At 51.9% G+C, this 27,417-nt stretch overlaps 3 protein-coding genes across 3 annotated transcripts; 2 read left to right on the top strand and 1 right to left on the bottom strand.

The window, feature by feature from the left end:
• The first annotated feature begins 9,650 nt into the window (after window positions 1-9,650).
• Window positions 9,651-11,028, top strand: LOC131563556 (erythroblast NAD(P)(+)--arginine ADP-ribosyltransferase-like). Its single transcript, XM_058813690.1, has 2 exons — window positions 9,651-10,394; window positions 10,981-11,028. Exons 1-2 carry the CDS (start codon window positions 9,651-9,653, stop codon window positions 11,026-11,028), a joined length of 792 nt encoding a protein of 263 aa, XP_058669673.1.
• A 9,937-nt stretch (window positions 11,029-20,965) lies between these two features.
• Window positions 20,966-21,715, top strand: LOC131563467 (erythroblast NAD(P)(+)--arginine ADP-ribosyltransferase-like). The gene has a single exon (XM_058813573.1). The coding sequence runs from the start codon at window positions 20,966-20,968 to the stop codon at window positions 21,713-21,715; it is 750 nt and encodes a 249-aa protein (XP_058669556.1).
• A 976-nt stretch (window positions 21,716-22,691) lies between these two features.
• On the bottom strand, window positions 22,692-26,680 carry LOC131563387 (erythroblast NAD(P)(+)--arginine ADP-ribosyltransferase-like). The gene is made up of 3 exons (XM_058813450.1): window positions 25,918-26,680; window positions 24,979-25,102; window positions 22,692-22,881 (listed from the first exon to the last, which is right to left on the bottom strand). Exons 1-3 carry the CDS (start codon window positions 26,678-26,680, stop codon window positions 22,692-22,694), a joined length of 1,077 nt encoding a protein of 358 aa, XP_058669433.1.
• Window positions 26,681-27,417: the final 737 nt, after the last annotated feature.

Here is a 27,417-nt window from a genome sequence, read left to right as displayed (position 1 = left end):
TTCCCCCTCAACCTGTTCCCAGGCACCAATCCCACTCCCATTCCCCACTTCCATTGGTGTCACCCCAGAACCTCAACCCAAATCCAGGCATCACCCTCTGCCCCCACTGTGTCTCCCAAACTTCCCATGACCCAAATCTACTCTCACCATCCCGTGTCTCCCCTCATTTTCCCCCAGAGCCCCCCATGACCCCAATCCCAGTCCTGTGACTCCCCCAGTGTCCCCCCATGTCCAAAATCCCAATCCCTCAGTCCCGTGATCCCCCAAAGAGTCCCCCTGGAGTCCCCCACCACGATACCAATATCGGCCGAAGTGAACTCGCCGATGGAAATGGAGACAGCAGAAAGCCGGAATTCCTTTTCAGCCCAGATTCACAGTGGATCTCTCCTGGTCCTGCACATCAGGAGGGCCTTTGCCATGGGGTATTTATCCACCATATTTATAAATATTCATGAATATGTGTCCCTTACCTAAGACAGAAACTGTACTTTTCTCGTAAATCATTTGCATTGATCCACCTCCTCCGACAAGTCCTTTTATTGTCCTGGAGAGTCATAAAAATGGGGCTTCTGGGGCTCAGTTTCATCAAATACGTTGATGTCAAAGGGACTGTTCTTGGAACAATTTCTTTGCACAGGTGCTGTTGGTTCCTGTTACAGAACTTGCCAAAACCCCACTGGAGTTCCCTTTAGATGTTTCTCCATGGGTTCTAGCCATGACTTTCATCCTGTGTGCTCACCTCTCCCTCCTTTTATCATTTCTGCCAGTTTGTCTTCAGGTACTGTCCAGCACCTTCAGGGAAAGGGAAAATTTCCATTCTCTGTGGTATTTGTCACTTTGTGACACAAATGCTCCAGTCCTGTCATCATCCATGCTGCCAACCAGGATCTCCAGGTCTTTCCTGTCCTGAGGAGCCCAGAATGGGCAAGAGCACTGGGCAGAACTGGACATGGCACTGGGCAGACCTGAACATGGCACCGGGTAGAACTGGACATGGCACTGGGAAGAGGTTGACACAGCCCTGAGCACAGCTGGAAATGGCTCTGAACAGAATTGGGCACAGCACTCCTGATGTGCCTCACTGGGCAGGGAGAGGGACATGATCACTACCTGACTTCTGGGCTTGCTCATCTGAGTGTCCTCCAAATCCCTCCTGGCGCCAGGACACACGGCCAGCTCCATTGGTCACCCAACAGCACCCCCAGGTCATTCCCCAGAGCTGCTCCAGCAGGTCCCCACCAGCCAGGCAGGGCACTGCTGCTAAATTGGGCTAAAACCAGCACAAGTCACCAACCCTGAACTGACAATGGAGAGTAAAGCACCAGAACCGGGCCTGGCTATCCATCACCTGACTCTGGCAATGCCCAGTCCCCTCTCAGACAGAAATTCTTCTCCCCTACTCATACTTGGAATGAAATATGTGTGAAGTTCCTCCCTCAGGAAGGGGACGCTCCCCAACAGTCCTCCTCAAAGGTGGGAGAAAGAGACGTTCCCACAAGTGTTGGTATGGGGAGTGACAATGAGCCCTGCTTAGGAATGGTCACTTTTGACTGGCTCTGTCAGAATTACTTCATGGAATCATTTTGGTAGAATTATTTAATGGAGTTGTTGTGATAGAATCATTTAATAGATTTGATTTGACACAATATGTTAATAGAATGTGAATTGACTGAACCGGACCTTCTGGCTACACTGTGCCTGAAATTGGACATCATGCACACCCCAGAACACGTGGTGACACTGCCCATTCTGAGCATGCCTCAGTGTCACCAGTGCATCAGTTAGCAGGAAATGCAGTGTTTTGAAGCAGAAGTTGTTCTGGTATTCCTGGCAGGAGCATGAAGCTGCACACATGGCTGTGTTGAAGTCCTTGTAAATGTCCTTTGTTGTGTAGGCCGTGAGAGCGACGGTCTGGGCTGGAGATGCCAGAGGGGACAGTGGGAGCCCCCGCTTTGCCAATGAGCCTCGGCCTTCACCCAGGTCTGGGTGAAGAAGAGAGGATTCACCTAGAACTCAAAGTGGCTGAGGGCTGACAAGGCCGCGATAATGGCAGGGCCGCAGCCCCGGTACTGGTCATTGAAGGAGTCCTGGGTCCTGTCCAGGGGCACAACCTTGATGGCTGCAGTGGTCACTGGCATTGCCAGCAGTGCCAGGGGCTGAGCCAGGAGAGCCATGGCAGGGAGGTTACTGGGAGCAGTGTGGGAAACTCGGGGACAAAGTGGGACACATACTGACGGGACACTGAGGACACACAGGGGTACATGGGAAGGGTTCCTCTGTGAGGGGCTCAGCATGGCCACCGAGCTCCAACCATAGGAACTTTAGAACAGTGGCCATTTATTCTCATTTCCTAGGAGGCCTTGGACATTATTCTTTTGTTCTCCTATGCAGTGAATCTCTTTGTCAGCGCCATGATTGCCTTTGGCAAATTTTATGGATTGTGATCTGTACTCTATATATTTCATCCTGTATTTAGCAGATAACCAGTAATAGTCTTAATTAGATAATAGCCTTACAGATGGGAACTGATTTAACATGTATGCATTACATAAAAAACCAAAAAAGAGGGACATGTGGAAGCCCAGACCACTACAGAAGCTCAAATGGGGAGCACGGCAGACGTTGCAGCCCTGGTACAGTGAAGACCATGAGAGGGAAAAATTCAATAAAGAACAGAAGTGAAGACATCATCTCTGGTCACTCTGACCCTCTGACACTGACCACTATGAGTAAAGAAGAGATGACAGGAACGTTGCTGGTGAAATAGACAACAAGGACATTACGGGTGAAAGAAGGATAATCGAGAATATTGTGTTTTTAAGGGGACTGGGGCAAAGGCGTCCAAGTAGAAAATTTCATATGAACATAGTGAGCTATAAATCCTGGTAAACTGGTGTAATAAATGGCTTTGCTTTGCTGGCATTGCAGAGTCCACGTCTCTCAATCCCCACACCCCAGCTGCCCAGTCCCAATCCCAATCCTTTTTTAATTCTTCCAGTGTCCCCTTGGTGCTCCCCAGGATCTCATTTATACTCCCAGATATTTGTAGCCCAGTTGTGACCCCAGGTTGCTCAGGAACCTCACCCAAATTCCTCAAGCCACCCGTCATCTGCCCCCAACCATTCGCCTTGGCCCTCTCCCAGATGCCAGTACTGCTCACAGTCCTGTTACACATTTCATGTCACCCCAGGACCCCAACCCAAATTCAGGGACCAACCCGTGACCCTGCAATGTCAGCCTGGAGCCCTCCATGACCACAGTCTACAATCCCTGTCCCATGTCCCTCCACAAGTGTCCCATGGAGTAGTCCCAGCTACCAATATCGAAATCAGCATGAGCGAACTCCCTGATGGAACTGGAGGTAGCAGAAAGATCTCATTCTTTATCAACTCGGACTCACAGCACATCTCTCCTGGTCCACATCAGGGGGGGACCTTGTCAAGAGAATCTATTAATCCTAATTATAAATATTCATCAAAATGGGGTTCTTACCTTACACAAAAGCAGCACATTTCCCGTAAATAATTGGCATGGCTCTGCCTCTTTTGGGAAATAATTTTTATTGTCCTGGAGGGTCATAAAAATGGGGTGATAGGAGGTGGGTTTCACTAAGTGCCCCAATATGCCAGATGACCTAGTCTCAAACTTTCGCTTTTGCAATGACTGCTCTTTCTGTGTTACAGAACTTGCACAAAAACCCCTCACTGCATTGCCCTTTATCTCTTCCTCCACAGGTTCCACCAACCTTTACCCTTCTGTGTATACATTTTCACATCCTTTTCTTGGTTTTTGCTCATTCTTTTTAAAGCCCTATGCAGCACCTGCAGGAGAACTCAAACTTTCTATTCTCTCTCTTATTGCTCAGGCTCCACGACCCCAATCCCACAGACCGATGTCCCCCCAGTTCCCCCCAGTCCCACTCCCCACTTCTCACTGAGTTGCTGCCTTATCTCAGACACCAATTGGCGTCCCCTATCAGATGACATCCCTGTAGGCACCTTGAGCCTGAGTATGGATCTCTTGGGGAGTGCCTGCGTGACTTCCCTGGCCTTGTTGGTGTGGCAGGAGTACTTCTGGACCCCCCAAAAAGGGATCCACCAAAACCAGGAGATACCTGAGCCTATGTTGGCATGGTAGCTCAGAAAAGCCATTTGCCAATAATTCCCAGGAGTGTTTCCACTTCCAGTGATGCCTGGAGGTGATGGTTTTGAATTCAAAGGGTTATTTTGAAGACATATCAGACATTGCTCTGTAACAGACCTGACAATTTTCTCCTATGGACACTGAGGATCTGAGGCTGCAGACCAGTGCCCTTCACATCAATGCCCCAGAGCTTTGCTGGCGCTTTTCTCCTTTACCAATTGCAGCATCAGTTGGGGAAGGCCTGACACCTGCTTATTGGGAGTTACCTCTCACCCACTCACCCAGCCACCCTCTTTGTTGTGTGCTTCTAGATAAGCAGCCAATTTTCAATCTGCCCAACTCTATCCAGGCTTCACCTCTGGGGCTGAAATTCCTTTCTCAGGAATGAACACCAGGATGCTTTGTTGCAGAACCTCTCGTGCAGCTTTATTGTAAGTTTATTTCCCACAGGGATTTGTCAGTCCTCAAGCTGGAGTGCCCTGCATTGTTGTACAGCCACTTCTTTGGGCAGCTGGGTGGTAAACAGGACACACAGGGACCGCTGCTTTCATTGGTACACAAAAAGCTCAAAGGAGAGGAAATCCCACGGGAGATGCAGACCTGAGGAGCAGGTTTAAGTTACCGAATGCCTGTCCTTCCTCAGGAGTCCAAATCAAGGTCATTTGGGGGCCTCATGTTTGAGGGAGCCTTCAGGGCTCCTGTGGGGTGCTCTTCAAAACAACTCGACTTCAGCCAGGATTGGCACAGATGAATGTAGGCCACAGCAGTGACTGTTCTCCTCATCCAAGTAGCCCAGAAATCCAATTTGCGACAAAGGTTTCTGGTATATACTCTGGTCACTGTAACTGCAAGGAGATGTGGAACAAGGGGAGGAGCTCGATGTGTTACAAAGAGCTCTGGAATTGGCAGTGAGGAAAAGGGCAAACATAGGAACTCACTTGCCATCTGCTTTGAGCATTGCTCATGCCCATAGAGACATATGGAAAGAAAGAAGTCAATTACAGCACGGGGATCTCCAATTAAATATAAGCAAGAATTATTGTCCCTTCTTGATTCCACCCAGCTGCCCAAAGAAGTACTACTGTACTACAATCCAGGACACACCAGGTTGGGGGCTGAAAAATCCCTGTGGGAAATAAACTTGCATTAAAGCTACAGGGTAGGTTCTGTGACAAAGCATCCTGGTGTTAATTCCTGAGAAAGGAATTTCACTGCCAGAGGTGACACCTGGATAGAGTTGGGCAGATTGAAAATTGGCTGCTTATCTAAAAGCCCACAATAATGAGGATGGCTGTGTGGGTAGGTGAGAGGTAACTCCCATTAACCAGGTTTCAGGCTCTCCCCAACTGATGCTGCTATTGGTAAAGGAGAAAAGCACCAGCAAAACTGGGGAATCGATGTGATGGGGATCGGTCTGCAGCCTCAGAACCTCAGCGTCCTTAGGACAAAATTGTCAGGTCTGTTAGAGAGCAATGCCTGATATGTTTTTAAAAGAACCCTTTGAATTCAAAACTATCACCTCTAGGCATCACTGGAAATGGAATCACTCCTGGCTATAACTGGCAAATGGATTTTCTGAGCTTCCACACCAACATAGGCTCAGGTTATCTCCTGGTGTTGGTGGACCCCTTTTTGGGGTCCAGAACTTCTCCTGCCACACCAACAAGGCCAGGGAAGTCACCCAGGCACTCCACCAGGAGATCATCCCCAGACTCAAGGTGCCTACAGGGATGTCATCTGATAGGGGACCCCAACTGGTATCTGAGATAAGGCAGCAACTCAGTGACCAGTGGGGAGTGGGACTGGGGGGAACTGGGGAACATGGGACTGTGGGATTGGGGTTGTGGGGACTGAGCATTAAGAGAGAGAATAGAAAGTGTCAGATCCCCTGAAGATGCTGGATAGTGCTTTAAAAAGAACTAGCAAAAAACAATAAAAGGATGTAAAATTGTGCACACAGAAGAGCAAAGGTTACTGGAACCTGTGGAGAAAGAGATATAGGGAACTGCAGTGAGGGGTATGTGGCAAGATCTGTTACACAAAAAGAGCAGTGCCAGCCCAAAACGAAAGTTTGAGGCAAGGTCATCTGAGATATTGGGGCACTGAGTGAAAAACCCACATCCTGATACCCCATTTTTATGACCCTCCTGGACAATAAAAATTATTTCCCAAAAGAGGCAGAGCCATGCCAATTATTTATGGGAAATGTGCTGGTTTTGTATTAGCTAAGAAGTGCATTTTGATGTATATATATAATTAGGATTGATAGATTCTGCTGGCAAAGTGTCCCCTGATGTGCAGCACCAGGAGAGATCTGCTGTGAGTCCGAGCTGATAAAGAATTCCGGCTTTCTGCTACCTCCAGTTCAATCAGGGAATTCACTCTGGCCGATTTTGATATTGGTGGCTGGGGGGATTCCACAGGACACTTGTGGAGGGACATGGGACTGGGGCTGTAGACTGTGGTCATGGAGAGCTCCAGGCTGACATTGCAGGGTCAGGGGTTGGTTCCCGAATTTGGGTTGGGGTCCTGGGGTGACATGAAATGGGTAACAGGGCTGGAAGTGGGACAGTGGGGCTGGGGTCTGGCAGAGGTCCAAGGCTTATGGGGGGGGGGGGGGGGGGGGATGGTGACTTTAGGAATTTGGGTGAGGTTCCTGAGTGGCCTGGGGTCACAAGAAGGCTACAAAGGTCTGGGAGGATAAATGAGATCCTGGGGAGCATCAGAGGGACATTGGAAGGGTAAACGCAGAATTTGGATTGGGACTGGGCAGCTGGTGTGTGGGGATTCAGAGACATGGACTCTGCAATGCCAGCAAAGCAAAGCCATTTATTACACCAGTTTACCAGGATTTATAGCTCACTATGTTCATACAAAAATTTCTACTTGGTCTTCTTTGCCCCAGTCCCCTTAAAAACACAATTTTCTCAATTATCCTTCTTTCACTAGTAATGCCCTTGTTATCTCTTTCACTAGCTACATCCTGGTTATCTCTTCTCTGGCCAGAGCAGTGAGCATGAAAGTCAGGAGTGTCCAGACATGATGTTCAGAGTGATCAGAAGTGATGTCTTCAGTTCTGTTGTTGCCTTGATTCTTTCTCTCCCACAGTCTTCACTGTACCCAGGCCACAAGGTCTGCCATGCACCACAGTTGAGCTTCTGTAGCAGTCTGGTCTTCCACATCTTCTCCTTCTCTGTTCTTTATGCAAAGAGTTTGTGTACCCTTATGTTAAAGCAGTTCCCACCTGTAAGGCTATTATCTTATTAAGACTGTTACTGGTTGTCTGCTAAATACAAGATAAAATATATGGAGTACAGATCACAATCAAGAAAAACTTACCAAATGCAACCCTGTCCCTGACAAAGAGACTCACTGCATAGGAGAACAAAAGGATAATGTCCATGGCTTCCTTGGAAATGAGCATAAATGGCCACTGTTCTAAAGTTCCTATGGTTGGAACTTGGGAGCCATGCTGAGCCCCTAATGGAGGAACCCTTCCCATGTACCCCCGTGTGTCCTCAGTTTCCCCTCAGTGTGTGTCCCACTTTGTTCCTCCAGAGTCCCACACTGCTCCCAGTAAGCTCCATGCCATGGCCCTCCTGGCTCATACCCTGGCACTGCTGACAATGACAGTGACCACTGCAACCATCAAGGTGGTGCCCCTGGACATGGCCCAGGACTCCTCTGATGACCAGTACCAGAGCTGCTGAGGCTGCTGGCCTTCAGCCACTCTGAGTTCCAGGTGAATCCTCTCTTCACCCAGCCCTGGGTGAAGGCCGAGGCTGAGTGGCAAATCAGGGCTCTCCTGTGTCCCCTGTGTCCCCTCTGGCAACCCCAGCCCAGGCTGTTGCTCTCATGGCCTACGCAAAAAAGGAAATTTGTAAGGACTTCAATGCAGCTGTGTGTGCAGCTGGTACTCCCGCCAGGAATTCTGGAACAACTTCCACTTCCAAACACTGCATTTCCTGCTGACCAAGGCCTTGGTGATACTGAGGCATGCTCAGAACGGTCAGTGTCACCTAGTGTTCCAGGGTGTGCATGATGTCTATTTCCAGACACGGTGTGGCCAGAGGGTCTGATTTGGTCAATTCACATTCTATTAAATTATTCTGTCAAATCAAATCCATTAAATGATTCTATTAAAACAACTCAATTAAATAATTCTACCAAAACAATTCCATTAAGTAATTCTGAGAGAGAGAGCCAAATATGACAATTCCTAAGCAGGGTTCAATGTCACTCCCCATACAAACACTTGTGGGAACGTCTCTTTCTCTCAGCTTTGAGGAGGACTGTTGGGGAGCATCCCCTTGCTGAGGGAGGAACCTCACACACATTTCATTCCAAGTATGAATAGGGGAATGGAATTTCTGTCTGAGAGGGGACTAGGCATTGCCAGGGTCAGGCGATGGATGGCCTGAGGTGTGCACACAAGATGAAAATCATGGCTATAACCTGAGGAGAAACAGCTAAAGGGAACTCCAGTTGGGTTTTGGCAAGTTCTGTAACAGGAACCAACAGCACCTGTGCAACGAAATTGTTCCAGGGAAAGTCCCTTTGATATCAAAGTTTTTGGTGAAAATGATACCCAGAAGCCCCATTTTTACAACACTCCAGTGCAATAAAAGAACTTGTAGGAGGAGGGAGATATATGCAAATGATTTACGGGAAAAGTACAGTTTCTGTATTAGATAAGTGGCACATTTTAATTAATATTTATGATTATGGTGAATAAATACCCCATAGCTGAGTCCTTACTGATCTGCGGACCAGGACACATCTGTTGTGAGTCCAAGCTGATAAAGAATTCCGGCTTTCTGATACCTCCAGTTCCATCAGGGAGTTCACTCCGGCCGATTTCGGTATCGAGGGCAGGGGGGGACTCCAGGCAGACACATAGTGGTGGACACGGGACTGAGGAATTGGGATTCTGGTGCTTGGGGGATACTGGGGGAGTCACAGGACTGGTATTGGGGTCATGGGATGTTCTGGGGGTAAGTGAGGGGAGAACACGGGATGATGAGAGGGGATTGGGGTCATGGGGGTGCTGGCAGACACTTTTGGGGCTGGGGGTGATGCCTGGATTTGGGTTGATGTCCTGAGGTGACACCAAAGGAACTGGGGAATGGGAGTGGAATTGGGGTCTGAGGATGGGTGAGAGGGACACTGGGGGGCTCAGGGTGTGACTCCAGGATTTGGATCAGTGTTGTAGGGGGCCTGGGGGAACTTGAATTCATGTGAGTATATTTGGGCTTCTGGGGGGCTGGGGTACTGCGCAATTGGAATTGGCATCCCTGGGGAGCTTGGGGAGGCCTAAGTAACACAGACTTTGGGATCAGGGACTCCAGACATGCCCAGGGGTCTGCTGGCCAGGAGTGCCTCCCTTCCCCCTGGGCTGACCCCTCTCCCCTCCCCAGTCCCTCACTGAGGAACCCTCCCCGTGTCTCCCCCACGTCCCCTCTGTGTCCTCCAGTGTCCACACTTGGTCGCTGTGGCCTCTCCCTGACATGGCCCCACTGGCTCAGACCCTGGCACTACTGGCAATGGCCATGGCTACCACGGCTGTCGAGGTGGTGACCCTGGACATGGCCCCGTACTCCTTCGATGACCAGTACCAGGGCTGTGGCCCTGCCATGAAGGCAGCATTGCCAGCCCTCAACAACTCCGAGTTTGAGCAGAATGAGAAGTTTGCTGAGGTATGGGTAAAGGCTGCAGCCGAGTGGCAGAGACGGGGGCCCCCTGAGTCCCCTCTGTCTCCAGAGCAGGCCACTGCCATTATGGCCTTCACAATGGATGGCCTGTCCAGCATGTTCAATGATGCTGTGCGTGTGGCCGGGAGTCCCGACATGGAATACCGGGACAACTTCCACTTCAAAACGCTGCATTTCCTGCTGACCGATGCCCTGGCAACGCTGCGGGATGCTCAGAAAGGGCAGTGTCTTGATGTTTTCCAGAGGGTTTGTGGGGTCTGGTTTGAGGCACAGCATGGCGATATCATCCGGTTTGGTGAATTCCTGTTGGTGTCCCTGAGCAAACCAAATGGCGAGTGCTCCAATGACACGGTGCTCGAGCTGCACACGTGCCATGGCGTGGAAATCCAGTTTTTCACCGAACATCCAGAAGAGAAGGTGGTGCTGATCCCACCCTTTGAGACCTTCAATGTCACCCAAATCACCCAGGAAGGAAACAAGACACAGATCCAGCTCCTCTCCACCGGGACCTTCAGCGAATTCAACTGCGTGTGGTGTGAGGTGAGAGCACTAAGGAACGGCCTGGGGGGATGGAAAACCCACTGTGGCCATGGGGACACCCATGAGAGGGCACAGAGGACAATGACACTCACTGGGGATGGGCACTGGGACAGACACACCCACTGTGTGTGGGGGAACATGCTGGGGACAGCAAGTTTGGGGACTCCTGTTGTGGGCATGGGGATAGGAACACCCATGAAAGGCCACAGGGATGGGGGCCCGCACTTCTGGGTGGGAACACGGACAGAGACACCCCTGCCAGGGGATAACAGGGACAGGGACAGAGATTGGGATCTCCCCGTTCTGACCCTGTCTCTCCCCACCTTGGGCAGTGCTGTGAGGATGGGCCGTGTGTGCTGGATGAGGGTGGGTCATGAACCCCCATGGCTCCCCCCTGTAACCCCTAAGCCCACCATGAATCCCTGACCTTCCTGGCTCCCTATAGACCCCTGTGCCCTCACCAACATCCTGCAATGCATCACCTCATGGTCCCCATCACTCCTGTAATCCCTCTCTCCCCATTATGGCCATCCCCAAACCCCTTACTCCTCACATGGTCCCTCTGATCCCTCTCTTTGTCCCTCAGGTTGGAGCATCCCCAGCACCCCTTTCCACCTCAGAGGACTCCTCCTAGCTGCCACAGCTGTGGCAGTGGCCACCAGGATCCTCTGAGCCATGAGGCTGCCAAGGTCACTGAGGTCACTGTAGTGACTCTGGAAGCCATGGCCACCATGATCACCAAGACTCCCTGAGATACAAGGCTTCCACCGCCACACTGACCACTGTGCATACAGAAGCCATTGGGCAAGCACATTTTAATAAATACTTTAATCAAAACAATTCCATTAAAAAGGTCTGTCACAGCCAGCCAAAAGTGACAATTCTTATGCAGGGCTCGATGTCACTCCCCGGACAACACTCGTGGGAACGTCTCTTTCTCTCAGCCTTGAGGAGGATCCTTGGGGAACAACCTCTTCCTGAGGGAGGAATGTCAACACACATTTCATTCCAAACAGGAATAGGGGAGAGGAATCTCTGTCTGAGAGTGGACTGGATACTCCCAGGGTCAGTTGATAGATGGCCAGGTCCAGCTCTGGCACTTCATCCTCAGTTGTCTATTTGGGGTTCATGATTTGGGGTGGTTTTAGCCCAATTCAGCACCAAAATTAGATCAAGACCCCTCTCAATGTTGCCCCGATGGCCACAAAAATAGAGTACTGTCCCTTTGGTACATTCTAGGAAGAGCATCCTGCCACATCCTGGACTTCAGGGGACCTTAAAGACTGGAAACTGGGAGGTTCTAGAGGGCATGGGCAGGTCCTGTCCCTGGGGGAACACAGTCCCCAGTGCCAGTCCTGGCTGGTGGGGATGTGCTGGAGCAGCTCTGGAGAAGGACCTGGGGGTGCTGGTGGGTAACAAGTAGAGCTGGCCATGTGGATAAGGGCCAGGAGGGAACCAGGGGGTGTTGGAAAGTGTGAGGCCAAGAGGTCAGGGAGTGATTGTGCCCCTCTGCCCTGCCCAGGGAGGCACATCGTGAGTGCCGTGTCTAGCTCTGCCCAGTGCCATGTCCTGTTATGGGCTGCTCTAATTTCCAATCCCAGTCTCAGGAATGATGCTGCCTGAGCTGGGAGGTGGGGCCAGGTGCCCACTCTGGGTCCTTCCAGCCTGACCCATTCTGGGATTTGGGGATTCTGGCAGTTACGGTTTGGGAATTGTCCACAGGAGGGCAGCAGCGAGTGTGGGCAATTAGCAGCACTGTGTATGCACTGCCCCCAGCTGCAGTTCTGGGTGCCAACAGCAGGCGGCAGCACGAGCTGCTGGGGCTACTGAGCACCTGCCCCCCCCCCCCCCCCCCCCCCCTTCTCGGCCCCGGGGGCTCTGCAATGGTTTGGGATGGAGCGACCTTAAAGCCCGTCTGGTGCCAGCCCTGCCATGGGCAGGGACATCTTCCCCTGGCCCAGGCTTCCCTTTATCTCTTTGAACACTGCTTCCAGCCGCTTTAATTGTCCTGTGTAAATACTTTTACATCCTTTTATAATTTTTGCCAGTCAGATTTTAGGCTCTAACCAGCACCTTCAGCATGTGGGGAAAAGCCACACTATGAAAAGCTAAGTGTTCACAAAATAGTCTTGAAACTCAATTCAAATAAAGGGACAGAGTTTCCACAGCCATATTCCCTGTGGGGTTTCTCTCTCCAAGTTCTGGAGTTGAAACTTTCTGGTCAAAGCACCAGGGTTCAGTGACAAACTTCATTTTTGTGGAGCCATCAAGATCCATTTTGAAGACATTGACAACAATTTCTCCCGAAAAAGAATCCAATTCATCTAGTCATTTTTCACAACCCATCTTTGCTATAAAATCCTTCCCAGTGACAGAGGTGATGCCCTGGCAGAGGCTGCCCTGAGAAGCTGTGGCTGCCCCATCCCTGGCTGTGTCCAAGGCCAGGCTGGGCAGGGCCTGGAGCAGCCTGGCCCAGGGGAAGATGTCCCTGCCCATGGCAGGGCTGGCACCGGACAGGCTTTAAGGTCGCTCCATCCCAAACCATTGCAGAGCCCCCGGGGCCAGCATGGAGCAGGGCAGGCCCTTGGCAGCGCCAGCAGCTCGTGCTGCCGCCTGCTGTTGGCACCTGGAACTGCACAGTGCCACTGAATTCCCACGCTCACTGCTGTCCTCCAGTGAACAATTCCTGAACTGCAACTGCCAGAATCCCCAAATCCCAGAAAGGATGAGACACAAAGGACACAGAGGGTGCACCTGGCCCAACCTCCCAGCTCAGCCAGCATTATCCCTGAGACCACGAATGGATCCAGAGCAGCCCAGAACTGGACATGGCACTGGACAGAGCTGGACAGAGCAATCCTGATGTGCCTCACTGTGCAGGGCAGAGGGGCACAATCACTTCCTGACCTCCTGGCCTCGCACCTCCTGATGTCCCCTAGATCCCTCTTGGCCCCAGGCCACACAGCCAGCTCCACTGGTCACCCACAAGCAACCCCATGTCCTTCTCCAGATATGCTCCAGTATGTCTCCCCCAGCCTGGACTGGAACTAGGGACTGTCCCTCCCCAGGGACAGGATCTGTCCTTGCCCTCTTCAGCCTTCCAATTTCCAGCCTTTAAGGTCTCCATGAACAGCAGGATGTGGTAGGATGCTCTGCCTGGAATGTGACCAAGAATCAATGCCCCATTTCTTGCCATCAGGGTTGGATTGGGAGGGGTCTGGTGCTGATTTTGGTGCTGAATTGGGTGAAAACCAGCCCAAATCACCAACTCTGAATTGACAACTGATGCTGAAGCACCAGACCTGGGCCTGGCTATTCATCAGCTGACCCTGGGAATGTCCAGTCCCCTCTAAGACAGGGATTCCTCTCCCCTATTTCTGCTTGCAATGAAATGTCTTTGATGTTCCTCTTTTGGAAAGGGGATGTTCCCCAAGGATCCTCCTTGAGGCTGAGAGAAAGAGAAATTCTCGTGAGTGCTGGTGTGGGGAATGACATCAAGTCCTGCTTAAGAATAATCACTTTTGGCTGGCTGTGACAGATTTATTTAATGGAATTGTTATGATGGCATTATTTAATAGAATTCCTTTGAACAAAGGCCTTGGTGGTCATAGTGGTCACAGTGGCTGTGGTATCCTTGTGGCTCAGGGAGTCTTGGTGATCATGGTGGTCACAGTGTCCTTGGTGTTTACAGTGAGCATGGTGACCAGAGTGGCTGTGGTGGTTATAGTGATCATGGTGGTCACAGTGGCCCTGGTGCTTTATAGTGGTCATGGGGGCCAGAGTGGCTGTGGTGGCCTTGGTAACTTTGGGGGTCTTATTTCCATGGGAGTCTTGGTGATCTTGCTGATTGTGGTGGCCACAGCAATGACAGTGATCTTGGCATCTATGGTGGCCATGGTGGCCACAGTCACCACAGTCACCACAGTGACCTCGGTGGCCTTGCCAGCCTTGCGGCTCAGAGGATCCTGGTGGCAACTTCCAGGGATGTGGGGTGAGGCGGAGATCTCTGAGGTGGAAGGCGGCTCTAGGGGTGCTCCTGGGGGTGCTCCTGGGAATAAAAGAGGGTGCTCAGGGGGACCAGGGAAGGAGTAAGGTCAGGGACAGTCATAAAGGTATGTCAGGGGTGACAAGATAAATGGGGACCATGAGGTAACAGGTGACAAGGAGTAGGGGACTGTGGGGTATGGGGGCCAGGGGTGTAAGAGATTTCATGGTGGGCTTAGCAGTGACAGGGGTTAGGGGGACTCAGGGAGTGCCATAGGGGTGGCAGAGGTTCAGGGAATGCTATGGGGCTCCTGGCCCACCCACGTACAGCACACAGGGCCCATCCCCACAGCAGTGCATTTGGTATGGAGGGACAGGGTGAGTATGGGGGTTTCTCTGTCTCTGTTGCTTTCTCTGTCTCTGTCCCTGGCCTTTCCTGGCAGGAATGTCCCTGTCCCCTATCAGCTGAGGGGTTCCCCTCCCAGTGTCCTGTCATGGGTGTTCCTTTCCCCATGCCCACAATGAGTGTCCCCAGATTCAGTGTCCCCATCATGGGGTGTCCCTCACTCCAGACTCTCAGTGAGTGTCCCCACAAGTGCCAGGGAGTGTCCCCAAACCCCACATGTCCTGTCGTGTGTGACCCCAGCCAACAGTGGCTGTCCCCAGGACTGGGTGTACCTGTCCCCACACTGTCAGTGGGTGTCCCCTGCAATGGCTATCCCAGTGTTTCTCTCCAGCTCTGGGTGTCCTTGTCCACCCACACAGTGTGGGTGCCCCTGTGCCACTGTCCCCCATCCCCAGTGAGTGTCATGTTCCTCTGAGCCTTATCATGGGGTCCCCATGCCCACAGTGAGTGTCCGCACCCCCCCCCAGGGTGTCCCCGGTGCTGTCACCTCACAGCAATGCGCAGTTGTATTTGCTGAAGATCCCGATGGAGCGGAGCCAGATCCATGTCCTCAGTGCTCCCCAGGAACTCACTCCTGCTCCTACACCCCTTTAGACCACTTGTGACCCCAGGGCCCTCAGGAACCTCATCCAAATACCCAAAGCCACTCCCTCACCCAGCCCAGCATCCCCCTCAGCCCTCTCCCACACCCCAGTCAAGCTCCCCGTCCTGTGACACTTTTGGAGTCACCCCTGGACCCCAAACCAAATCTGGGTATCAACCCCTGTCTCCACAATGTCATGCTGGAGCCCCCCACGGCCCAAGTCTGCAACTCCTGTCCCATGTCCCTTCCCCAAGTGTCCCCAGTGCCCCCCAGGAGCTTGAATTGATATAAGAATAAAGTACACAGGCATTTAGCAGAAAAATCCTAAATTTATGTTTCTAAAGTTGTGAGTAAGAATATGCCTGAAGTAAGTAAGGAACTGTATTGTGTAAGATGGTGAAGGGTCTATAGTACAGAAATGTGGTTGAATACAGTAAGTGAAGAGCTTATGAGTTATAATAGAAGAAAAGGTGTGCACGTGAGTTAGAAGTCCATTGGGTAAAAACATCTGCAGTGCAATGGAAGTGAGTTACAGCGATAGGTTAGAAAAGCAAAATAACGGTCCATTGGATTAGAAAGTTATAGAGTGTCTTGCAACAAAGAACTTGTGACCATTTTGTGTTATGGCTGACTGCCTGCTCCTCTAAAATCCCATGGCCTCTGAGACTGATGGTTATCTGAGCAATAAATCCTTCTTAGCCCAATGGCAGTCCCATCTCTTCATTAAAATGGTGGCAATGATAACTGGAAAGTGGAATTTCTGAGCTACCATGCCAACATGGGCTCAGGTATCTCCTGGTGTTGGGGGATCCCTTCTTGGGGGGTCCAGAAGTTCTCCTGTCACACCAACAAGGCTGGGGAAGCCACCCAGGTGACTTCCCAACCACTCCTCCAAGAGATCACCTATGGCCTCAAGGTGCCTAGAGGGATGTCATCTGATAGGGGACACCAATTGAGGTGTGACAGCAACTCAGTGAGCAGCTGGGAGAGGGACTAGGGGTAACTTGGGGCATGTGGGACAGTGGGAGAATGGGAGCAGGGTAGGAGTGTTGAGGGGGGGTTGTAGCCATGATATTTTCTGAAAAACCCTTTCCTTTAATTTTTTTCTCCTGAGAAGCTGAGAGGCCTCAGGAACAATATGTAAACAATGATTATCTGCTGCTGTAGAATGCAACAGGTGCATCTGTGATTGGTCTCATGTGGCTGTTTCTAATTAATGGTCAATCACAGTCAGCTGGCTGGGACTCTCTGTCCAAGCCACAAGCCTTTGTTATCATTCCTTCTTTTTCTATTCTTAGCTAGCGTTCTGATGAAATCCTTTCTTCTATTCTTTTAGAATAGTTTTAATGTAATATATATCATAAAATAATAAATCAAGCATTCTGAAACATGGAGTCAGATCCTCGTCTCTTCCCTCATCCTAAGACCCCTGCAATCACCATCACAGGGGGCAGAAGAGGGGAAAGAAAAGGAAGTTTCAGTTCTCCTAAAGGCTCTGGGTAGAGTTTAAAGAGTGGCTGACTAAAGCAAGAAATGGATGTAAAATTGTGGATATGCAGTGTGAACGTGGAGGGGACTGAGAACAACCACCTTCTTTATACTGGGCTTTTAGATAAGCAGGCAATTTTCAATCTGTCAAACTCTATCCAGGCCTCACCTCTGGGGCTGAAATTCATTTCACAGGAATTAACACCAGGATGCTTTGTCGCGGAACCTCTCATGCAGCTTTATTGCAAATCTATTTACCCACAGGGATTTGTCAATCGCCAAGCTGGTATACCCTGGATTGTAGTACAGCCACTCCTTTGGGCAGCTGGGTGTTATCAAGGAGGGACAATATTTGTTCTTTATATTTAATCGGAGATCAGTGTGCTGTTATTTGACTTCTTTCTTTCCAAATGGCTCCGTGGGCATGAGCAGTGCTCAAAGCAGATGGCAAGTGAGTTCCAATATTCCAGGTGAGGTCATCTGGCATGTTGGGGCACTCACAGAATCACAGAATCACAGAATCACTGAAGTTCAAGACTGGAAGAGACCTATAAGATCATCAAGTCCAGTCGATGTTCTAACTGTTCAACTAGATCATGGCAGCAAGTGCCACATCCAGTCTTTTTTTGAATTCTTCAAGGGATGATGACTCCACCACCTCACTGGGTAAATGATTCCAGTATCTGACCACTCTTACTGTGAAATATTTCCTTCTTAATTCTAACTTACATCTCGCTTGACGCAGCTTGAGACTGTGTCCTCTTGTTCTATCTGTTATCGCCCGGAGAAAGAGACCGACCCCCAGCTCACCACAGCTACCCTTCAGGAAGTTGTAGAGAGCGATGAGGTCGCCCCTTAGTCTCCTTTTCTCCAGGCTGAACAACCCCAGCTCCCTCAGTCGCTCTTCGTATGGCTTGTGTTCCAAGCCCCTTACTAGTCTCGTTGCCCTCCTCTGGACACGCTCAAGTAACTCGATGTCCCTCCTAAAGTGAGGGGCCCAGAACTGGATACAATACTCCAAGTGAGGCCTCACCAGTGCCGAGTACAGGGGAAGAATGACCTCTCTGCTCCTGCTGGCCACTCCATTTCTGATACTCAGTGAAAATGGCCCCCCTGAGACCACATTTTTATGGTCTTCCAGTACAATGAAAGAACTTCCAGAGAAAGGCGGAGCCATGCAAATTATTTATTGAGAAAGTGCTGTTTCTGTATGAGATAAGAAGTTGATTGTAATGAATATTTATAGTTCTGGTGTATAAATACCCCATGGCAATGTCCCGCCTGAGCTGCGGGACCAGGAGAGATCTGCTGTGAGTCCGAGCTGATCAAGAATTCCGGCTTTCTGCTACCTCCAGCTCCATCAGGGATTTCACTCCGGCTGATTTTGGTATCAGGTGCTGGGGGACACTGGGGACACATGAGGGAGGGACACGGGATTGGGGTCTCAGAGTGGGGTCTTGGGGGGCTGCAGCCAGAGGTTTTGGAGACAGGGGTTGATCCCCAGATTTGGGTTGGGGTCCTGGGGTGACACCAAAAACTTTCTGTTTTATTTCTATCAACTGAGACTTCAGGTGACCTGTGCAGTGCTTTTCCAAACAACTCAATCAGCCACGATTGGCCCAGGTCAATGTGGGCTGCAGCAGCAACTGCTCTCCTCATCCAAGAAATCCGGGAAATCCAATTTGGGACAAAAGTTTGTGGTATACACTCTGCTCATCGTAACTGCAAGAAGATGTGGTACAAGAGGCAGAGCTTCATATGTTACAACGAGCTCTGGAATTCTCAATGAGAAAATTAACAAGCATAGGAACTCACTTGCTATCTGCTTTGAGCATTGCTCATGCCCAGGAGCCATTGCTGTGAGGTGACAGCACAGGAGACAGCCATGGGCTAGTGGGATGGTGGGTGCAGGATTAGGGTGCTAGGGCAGTGAGAAATAACAGAAAGAATAGAAAGTTTCAGTTCCCCTGAAGGTGCTGGGTAGAGTTTAATGCCTGATTGGCAAAAGCAAGAAAAGAATGTAAACATGTGGATATGCAGAATAAATGTGGAGGTGACGGGGAGTAACCACCCTCTTTATACTGGGCTTTTAGATAAGTAGCCAATTTTCAATCTGCCCAACTCTATCCAGGCCTCACCTCTGGAGCTGAAATTCATTTCCCAGGAATTAACACCAGGATGCTTTGTTGCAAAACCTCTTGTGCATCTTTATTACAAATCTATTTACCCACCGATACTTGTCAATCCCCACGCTGGTGTGTGCTGGAATGTAGTACGGCCACTTCTTTGGGCTGCTGAATGGAATCAAGAAGGAACAATATTTGTTGTTTATATTTAATCAGAGATCAGTGTGCTGTTATTTGACTTCCTTCTTCCCATATGGCTCCATGGGCATGAGCAACGCTCAAAGCGGATGGCAAGTGGGTTCCAATGTTTGCTCTTTTTCTCACTGAGAGTTCTGGAGCTCTATGTAACATATCGAGCTCTGCCTCTTGTACCACATCTTCTTGCAGTTACGATGAGCAGAGTGTATACCACAAACTTTTGTCCCAAATTGGATTTCCCGGATTTCTTGGATGAGGAGAGCAGTTGCTGCTGCAGCCCACATTGACCTGGGCCAATCGTGGCTGATTGAGTTGTTTGGAAAAGCACTGCACAGGTCACCTGAAGTCTCAGTTGATAGAAATAAAATAGAAGGTTTCAATTTCCCTGAAGGCACTGAATAGAGTTTAGAGACTGACTGGCAAAAGCATGAAAAGGATGAAAATGGATGGAGGACGAAGGATGAATGTGGCTGGAGCCCATGGTGGAACAGATAAAGGAACTGCAGTGAGGATTTTTTGGCAACAGAGGAGGATCAGCACCTGCTCAAAGCAAATATTCCAGGTGAGGTCATCTGGCATGTTGGGGCACTCAGTGAAAATGGCCCCCCTGAGACCACATTTTTATGGTCTTCCAGTACAATGAAAGAACTTCCAGAGAAAGGCGGAGCCATGCAAATTATTTATTGAGAAAGTGCTGTTTCTGTATGAGATAAGAAGTTGATTGTAATGAATATTTATAGTTCTGGTGTATAAATACCCCATGGCAATGTCCCGCCTGAGCTGCGGGACCAGGAGAGATCTGCTGTGAGTCCAAGCTGATCAAGAATTCCGGCTTTCTGCTACCTCCAGCTCCATCAGGGATTTCACTCCGGCTGATTTTGGTATCAGGTGCTGGGGGACACTGGGAACACATGAGGGAGGGACACGGGATTGGGGTCTCAGAGCGGGGTCTTGGGGGGCTCCAGCCAGAGGTTTTGGAGACAGGGGTTGATCCCCAGATTTGGGTTGGGGTCCTGGGGTGACACTAAAACTGTCACAGGACTGGGAGCTTGACTGGTGTGTGGGACAGGGCTGAGAGGCACACTGGGGTGGGTGAGGGAGTGGCTTTAGGAATTTGGATGAGGTTCCTGAGCGCCCTGGGTTCACAAGTGTTCTAAAGAGATGTGGTATCAGGATTGAGTTCCAGGGGAGCATTGGGGTGACACTGGAAGGGTAAACACGGGACTGAGATTAGAACTGTGGGTTGGTGGAGCACTGAGGTGACCGTGGGGATGTCAGGGATTGTTCCCAGGGTTTGGGCTCGGGAACTGCAGAGGGTCTGGGGTAACACTAGGGGGTAAGGGACACTGGACTGGGAGTAGGGTTATTGGGCTAGTTGGCACAGAAACGACACTGGAAGGGTCACAGAAATGGGATTCAGGAGGTCACTGCTGGGGGAACAGGGAGTTACCTCAGAATTTGGATCAAGTTCCTGGGGGTCATTAGGGAGAAAACACTGGTTGGGGATATGGGACCATGGGAGTGGGATTGTCATCCCAGAGGTCTGAAGGACACTGTGGAGTTCTGGAATGGCCCCAAGATTTGGGATCAGCATTCCAGGATGTATCCACAGGTGTTCTGACCCGCGCTCCCCCCCTAGCCCTGCTCCAGGCTTTCCCCAGGTTCCCTCATCAGCCTCTCATAGAATAACCCTTCCCATCTAACCCCGTGTGCACTAATTGCACCCTCACTGTGTCCCTCTTTTTCCCCCAGTGTCCCACCCGACTCCTAGTGGCCTCTCTTCTCCATGGCCCTCCTGGCTCACACCCTGGCACTGCTGGTAGTGACCGTGGCCACCGTGGCCATCAAGGTGGTGCCCCTGGACATGGCCAGGGACTCCTTCGATGACCAGTACCGGGGCTGCGGCCCTGCCATGACCAAGGCATTGCCGACCCTCTACAAATTTGAGTTTCAGAAGAATCCTCTCTTTGCCAAGACCTGGGCGAAGGCCAAGGCTGAGTGGCGCAAGCGGGGCTCCCATGTGTCCCCTCTGGCGTCTCCAGGCCACGCTGTCGCTGTCATGGCCTACACAATGAAGTACCTGTACAAGGAGTTCAACGCGGCAGTGCATGTGGCCGGACGCTCCCGCCAGGAATACCGGAACAACTTCCACTTCAAAATGCTGCATTTCCTGCTGACCCAAGCCCTGGTGACACTGAAGCAGGCTCAGAACGGGCAGTGTCACCAGGTGTACCGGGGTGTGCGTGATGTCCGGTTCCAGGCGTGGCAAGGCCAGAGGGTCCGGTTTGGTCAATTCACATCGACATCACTGAGCAAAGAAGTTGCCCAGCATTACGGGACCGACACAATTCTCCAGCTCCACACGTGTCATGGTGCAGACATCCAGGCTTTTTCCTATGATCCTAGCAACCGAGAGGTGCTGATCCCGCCATATGAAACCTTTCAGGTCACCCAAGTCATCTGGGATGGGAAGAGGACATGGATCTGGCTCCGCTCCGTCGGGACCTTCAGCAAATACAACTGCGCATTGCTGTGAAGTGACAGCACCGGGGACACCCTGGGGGGGTGCGGACACTCACTATGGGCATGGGGACCCCATGACAAGGCTCAGAGAACCATGACACTCACTGGGGATGGGGGACAGTGGTATAGGGGCACCCACACTCTGTGGGTGGACAAGGACACCTACAGCTGGGGAGAAACACTGGGATAGCCAGTGCAGGGGACGCCCACTGACAGTGTGGGGACAGGTATACCCAGTCTTGGATACAGCCACTGTTGGCTGGGGACACGCATGACAGGACATGTGGGGTTTGGGGACACTCACTGCCACCTGTGGGGCACACACTGAGAGTTTGGGGTGAGGGACATCCTATGACGGGGACACCAAGTCTGGGAACACCCATTGTGGGCATGGGGAAAGGAACACCCATGACAGGACACTGGGAGGGGAACCCCTCAGCTGGGAGGGGACAGGGACAGGGACATTCCTGCCAGGAAAGGCCAGGGACAGAGACAGAGACAGCGACAGAGACAGAGACAGAGACAGAGACAGAGACAGAGACAGAGACAGAGACAGAGACAGAGACATCCCCATACTGACCCTGTCCCTCCATACCAAATGCAGTGCTGTGGGGATGGGCCCTGTGTGCTGTACATGGGTGGGCCAGGAGCCCCATAGCATTCCCTGAACCCCTGTCACCTCCTGCCACCCCTATGGCACTCCCTGAGTACTCCTAACCCCTGTCACTGCTAAGCCCACCATGAAATCTCTTACACCCCTGGCTCACATACCCCACAGCCCCCAACACCTTGTCACCTGTCACTTCATGGTCCCCATCTATCTTGTCACCCCTGACATACCATTATGACTGTCCCTGACCTCCTTACTTCTTCCATGGTCCCCCTGACCCCCCTCTTTCTTCCCCAGGAGCATCCCCAGAGCCCCCGTCCACCTCAGAGAACTCCTCCTCACCCCACATCTCTGGAAGTTGCCACCAGGATCCCCTGAGTCACCAGGCTGGCAAGGCCACCGAGGTCACTGTGGTCACTGTGGTGACTTTGGCAACCATGGCCACCATGGATGCCAAGGTCACTGTCATTGCTGTGGCCACCACAATCAGCAAGACCACCAAGACTCCCATGGAAACAAGACCCCCAAAACTACTAAGGCTGCCACAGTCACTCTGCCCACCATGCTCACTGTAACCACCAAGGCCACTGTGACCACCTGGTCACCAAGACACCCTCAGCCACAAGGATACCATAGCTGCTCTGGTCAGTGCGGCCACCAAGGCCACTGTGCAAAGCAATTCTATTAAATAATTCAATCAAAACAATTCCATTAAATAAATCTGTGACAGCCAGCCAAAAGTGGCAAGGGCTCAATGTCACTCACCACAACAACACTTGTGGGAATGTCTCTTTCTCTCAACCTAGAGGAGAATCCTTGGGGAGCATCCCCTTCCCAGATGAGGAACCTCTCATACATTTCATTCCAAGCAGGAATAGGGGAGAGGGATCTCTGTCTGAGATGCGACTGGACATTCCCAGGGTCAGTTAATGGATGGCCAGGCCAAGCTCTGGTGCTTCACCCTAGTTGTCACGTCAGGGTGGTGATTTGGGCTGGTTTTCACCAAATTCAGCACCAATATCAGTACAAGACCCCTCCCATTGCAGCCCTGATGGCCACAAATGGGCCAATTATCCCTTGTCCAGATTCCAGGTAAAGCATTCTGCCATATCCTGCACCTTAAAGGCTGGAAACTGGGAGGTTCAAGAGGACAAGAGCAGGTCCTGTCCCTGGGGAGAGACAGTCCCCAGTGTCAGTCCCAAATGGGGATGACCAGCTGGAGCAGCTCTGGAGAAGGACGTGGGGATGCTGGTGGGTGATCAGCATAACTGGCCAACTGTCCTGGGACCAGGAGGGATCCTGGGGGCACCAGAACAAGCAGGGCCAGGAGGCCAGGGAGTGTTCGTGTCCCTCTGCAAGCTACAATCACATAAATGTAAGTGAGCATAATTTCTCTTAATCTACACACAATACTCACCCTTTAATTGTGAGAGTCAATTATCATATTACCAATCTATAACCAAGCTGTGGCTGCCCCTTACCTGGAAGCGTTCAAGGCCAGACTGGGCAGGGCCTGGAGCAGCCTGGCCCAGGGGAAGAGGTCTCTGCCCATGGCAGGGCTGGCACTGGACCAGCTTTAAGGTCACTCCAGACCGGAGTGGCACATGCACAGTGCCGCTGATTTCCCACGCTCGCTGCTGCCCTACGGTGCACAATTCCCAAACCGCAACTGCCAGAATTCCCAAATTCCAGAATGGGTCAGGCAGGAAGGACCCAGAGTGGGCACCTGGCCCAACCCCTCAGCTCAGGCAGCGTCATCTCTGAGCACAGGATTGGATCCAGAGCAGCCCAGACCTGGACACGGCACTGGGCAGAGTTGGACACGGCACTTCTGATGTGCCCCTTTGGGCACTCCCTGACTTCCTGGCCCTTCTCTTCCGGATACTCCCTGGATCCCTTCTGGCCCCAGGCAACACAGCCAGCTCCCCTGGTCACCCACCAGCACCCCCAGGTCCTTCTCCAGAACTGCTCCCGCAGGCCCCCTCCAGCCTGGACTTGCAGTGGGGACTATGCCTCCCCAGGGACAGAACCTGCCCTTGCACTCTTGAACCTCCCAATTTCCAGCCTTTAAGGTCCCCATGAACTGCAGGATGTGGCAGGATGCTCTGCCTGGAATGTGGCCAAGGGACAATGCTCCATTTGTGGCCATCATGGCTGCACTGAGAGGTCTGCTGCTCATTTGGGTTCTGAATTGGGCTAAAACCAGCCCAAATCACCAACCCTGAATTGACAACTGAGGCTAAAAGACCAGAGCGGGGCCTGGCCATCTATCAGCTGACTCTGGGAATGTCCAGTCCCCTCTCAGACAGGGATTCCTCTCCCCTGTTCCTGCTTGAAATGAAATGTATGTGACGATCCTCCCTTGGGAGGAGGATGCTTGCCAGCGATTCTCCTCAAGGCTGAGAGAAAGAGACATTCCCACAAGTGTTGGCGTGAGGACTGACATTGAGCCCTGCATTAAGAATTGTCTCTTTTTGCTGGCTTTGACAGAATAATTTAATGAAACTGTTTTGATAGAATTTTTTAATAGAATTTCTTTGTACAATGGCCCTGATGTGCGCAGTGGTCAGAGTGGCTCTGGTGGCTCAGGGAGTCTTGGTGTTCACAGTGGCCTTGGTGGTTATGCAGACTATGGTGTCCAGAGTGCCTCTGATGGCTGAAGTTACCTCATGGTGGCAGTAGCTGCCAATGCCATAGTGGCAGTGGTGGCCATGGTGGCCTTGGTGGCCTTGTTTCTCTGGTCATCCTGGTGGCTTTGGTGATCGTGGTGGCCACAGTGACAACAGTGACCTTGGTTGCGACAGTGACCACAGTGAAGACAGTGACCTTGGTGGCCTCATGGCTCAGAGGATCCCTGTTGCCACTGCAAGAGCTGTGGTGGCCAGGAGGAGTCTGCTGACATGGAAAGGGGCCCTGGGGATGCTTCCACCTAGGAAGAGAGAGGGGTCAGGGGGACCATGTGGGGAGTGAGGGGGTTGGGGACGGACATAATGGGTGTTAGGGGTGACTGGTGTGATGGGGCCATGAATTAACAGGTGACAGGGTTTTGTGGGGGGCATGGCGGGGTACGGAGGCCAGGGAGGTCAGGGGTGTCATGGTGGGCTTAGCAGTGACAGGGGTCAGGAGGAGTCAGAGGTGCCATAGGGGGGACAGAGGTTCAGGGAGTGCCAGGGAGTGTCCGTGACTCACCCACATCCAGCACACGGCCCATCCCCAAAGGGATGCGGCGGAGGGGGACTGGGTAGGCACAGGGGGTCCTTATCTCTTTCTCTGTTCCTGTTGTCCCATGGCAGGGGTGTCCCGGTCTGTGTTCCCTCCCAGAAGTGGGAGTCCCCATCCCTGTGCCCTGTCATGGGCATTCCTGTCCTCATGCCCACATTCGTATCCCTAAACTTGGTGTCCCCAGCATGGGCTGTCCCTGTCCCCAAATGCTCAGTGATATTCCCCACCCTCTGTGCCCTGTCATGAGTGTCCGCTGGGTATAAGGGGTCTCCCCCCCACTGGGTGTTGCTGTCCCCCAACCCCGAGGGAGTGTCATTGTCCCTGTGCCTTATCATGGTGTCCCCATGGCCACCGTGGGTGTCCCCATTGCCCCGGGCTGTCACCTGTGGCGACACCTTCCAGCCACTCGCAGTTGTAGTTGCTGAAGGTCCCGTTGGACCAGAGGTGGATCCATGCACTGTCCCCTTCCTGGCTGACTTCGACGACCTTGAAGGTCTCAAAGGGTGGGATCAGCACTTCCTTCTCACCAGGATAGTTGGAGAATTCCCGGATTTCTGCACCGTGGCACGTGTGCACCTGGAACATCGTGTCCATCCCGAATTGCTGGGAGGCTTCTTGACTCTGGGACGCCGACGTGAATTGACCGAATCGGATGATGTTACCAGGCTCTGCTTTGAACCTGACCCCATGCACCCCCCGGTACACGTTGTGACACTGTAGTCCCTGAGTGACCCTCAGTGTCTTCACGGCCTGGGTCAGCAGGAAATGCAGTGTTTTGAAGTGGAACTTGTCCTGGTATTCCTGGCGGGAGCGCCCGGCCACACGCACGGCTGCGTTGAAGTTCTTGTACAGATCATTCATCGTGTAGGCCCTGAGGGCGACAGCCTGGGCTGGGGACAACAAAGGGGACACAGGGGACCCCAGACTCTGCCACTTGGCTCTGGCCTTAGGCCAGGCCTGGGCAAAGAGAGGGTTCTGATCAAAGTCGGAGCGGTTGAGGGCTGACAACACCTCAGTCATGACAGGACCACACTCCCGGTACTGGTCATCAAAAGAGTCCTGGGCCATGTCCAGGGTTACCACCTTGACAGCTGTGGTGGCCACGGTCATTGCCAGCAGTGCCAGGGTTTGCGCCAGGAGGGCCATAGAGTAGAGAGGCTACAAGGATGAGGGTGGAACACTGCAGGACACAGACGGGACAGAGAGGAGACACAGGGAGGGTTCCTCAGTGAGGGATTGGGGAGGGAAGTGGGGTCAGCCCAGGGGGATAGAGAGGCACTTCTTGCCAGCAGACCCCTGGGCATGTCTTGGGTCCCTGACCCAAATCCTGGGGGTCACTCCCTGAGACCCCCAGTGTCCCCTCGGCTGGTCCCCAGACCCCAATCCCACTCCCAGTCTCCAATTTCTTCGGTGTCACCCCAGAACATCAACCCAAATCCAGCCATCACTCCCTTCCCCCACACCGTCTCTCAGCCTCCCATCACCCCAATCCCACTCTCACCATCCCCTGTCCCCCCTCATTTTCCCCCAGAGCCCCTCATTACCCCAATCCCCGACATGTGACTCCTCCAGTGTGTCCCTCCAGCACCACAAACCCAAGCCCTCAGTCCTGTGCCTCCCCCAAGAATCCCCAGGGGTCCCTCCAGCCTCAATACTGAAATCAGCTGGAGTGAACTCCCTGATGGAACTGCAGCTATCAGAAAACTGGAATTCTTTATCAGCTCAGACTCACAGTGGATCTCTCCTGGTCCTGCAGGTCACGGGGGACTTTGCCACAGGGTCTTTATCCACCACAATTTCAAATATTCATTACAATGTGTCCCTCACCTAGTACAGAAACTTCACATTTCTGATGTGAAAAAATAATTTTCATGCTTCTGCCT

This window comes from Ammospiza caudacuta, chromosome 1, assembly GCF_027887145.1.
Source record: "Ammospiza caudacuta isolate bAmmCau1 chromosome 1, bAmmCau1.pri, whole genome shotgun sequence".
NCBI lineage: Eukaryota > Metazoa > Chordata > Aves > Passeriformes > Passerellidae > Ammospiza > Ammospiza caudacuta.
Note: the sequence above shows the minus strand (reverse complement) of the source record. Positions and strands in the feature narration are given on the sequence as shown.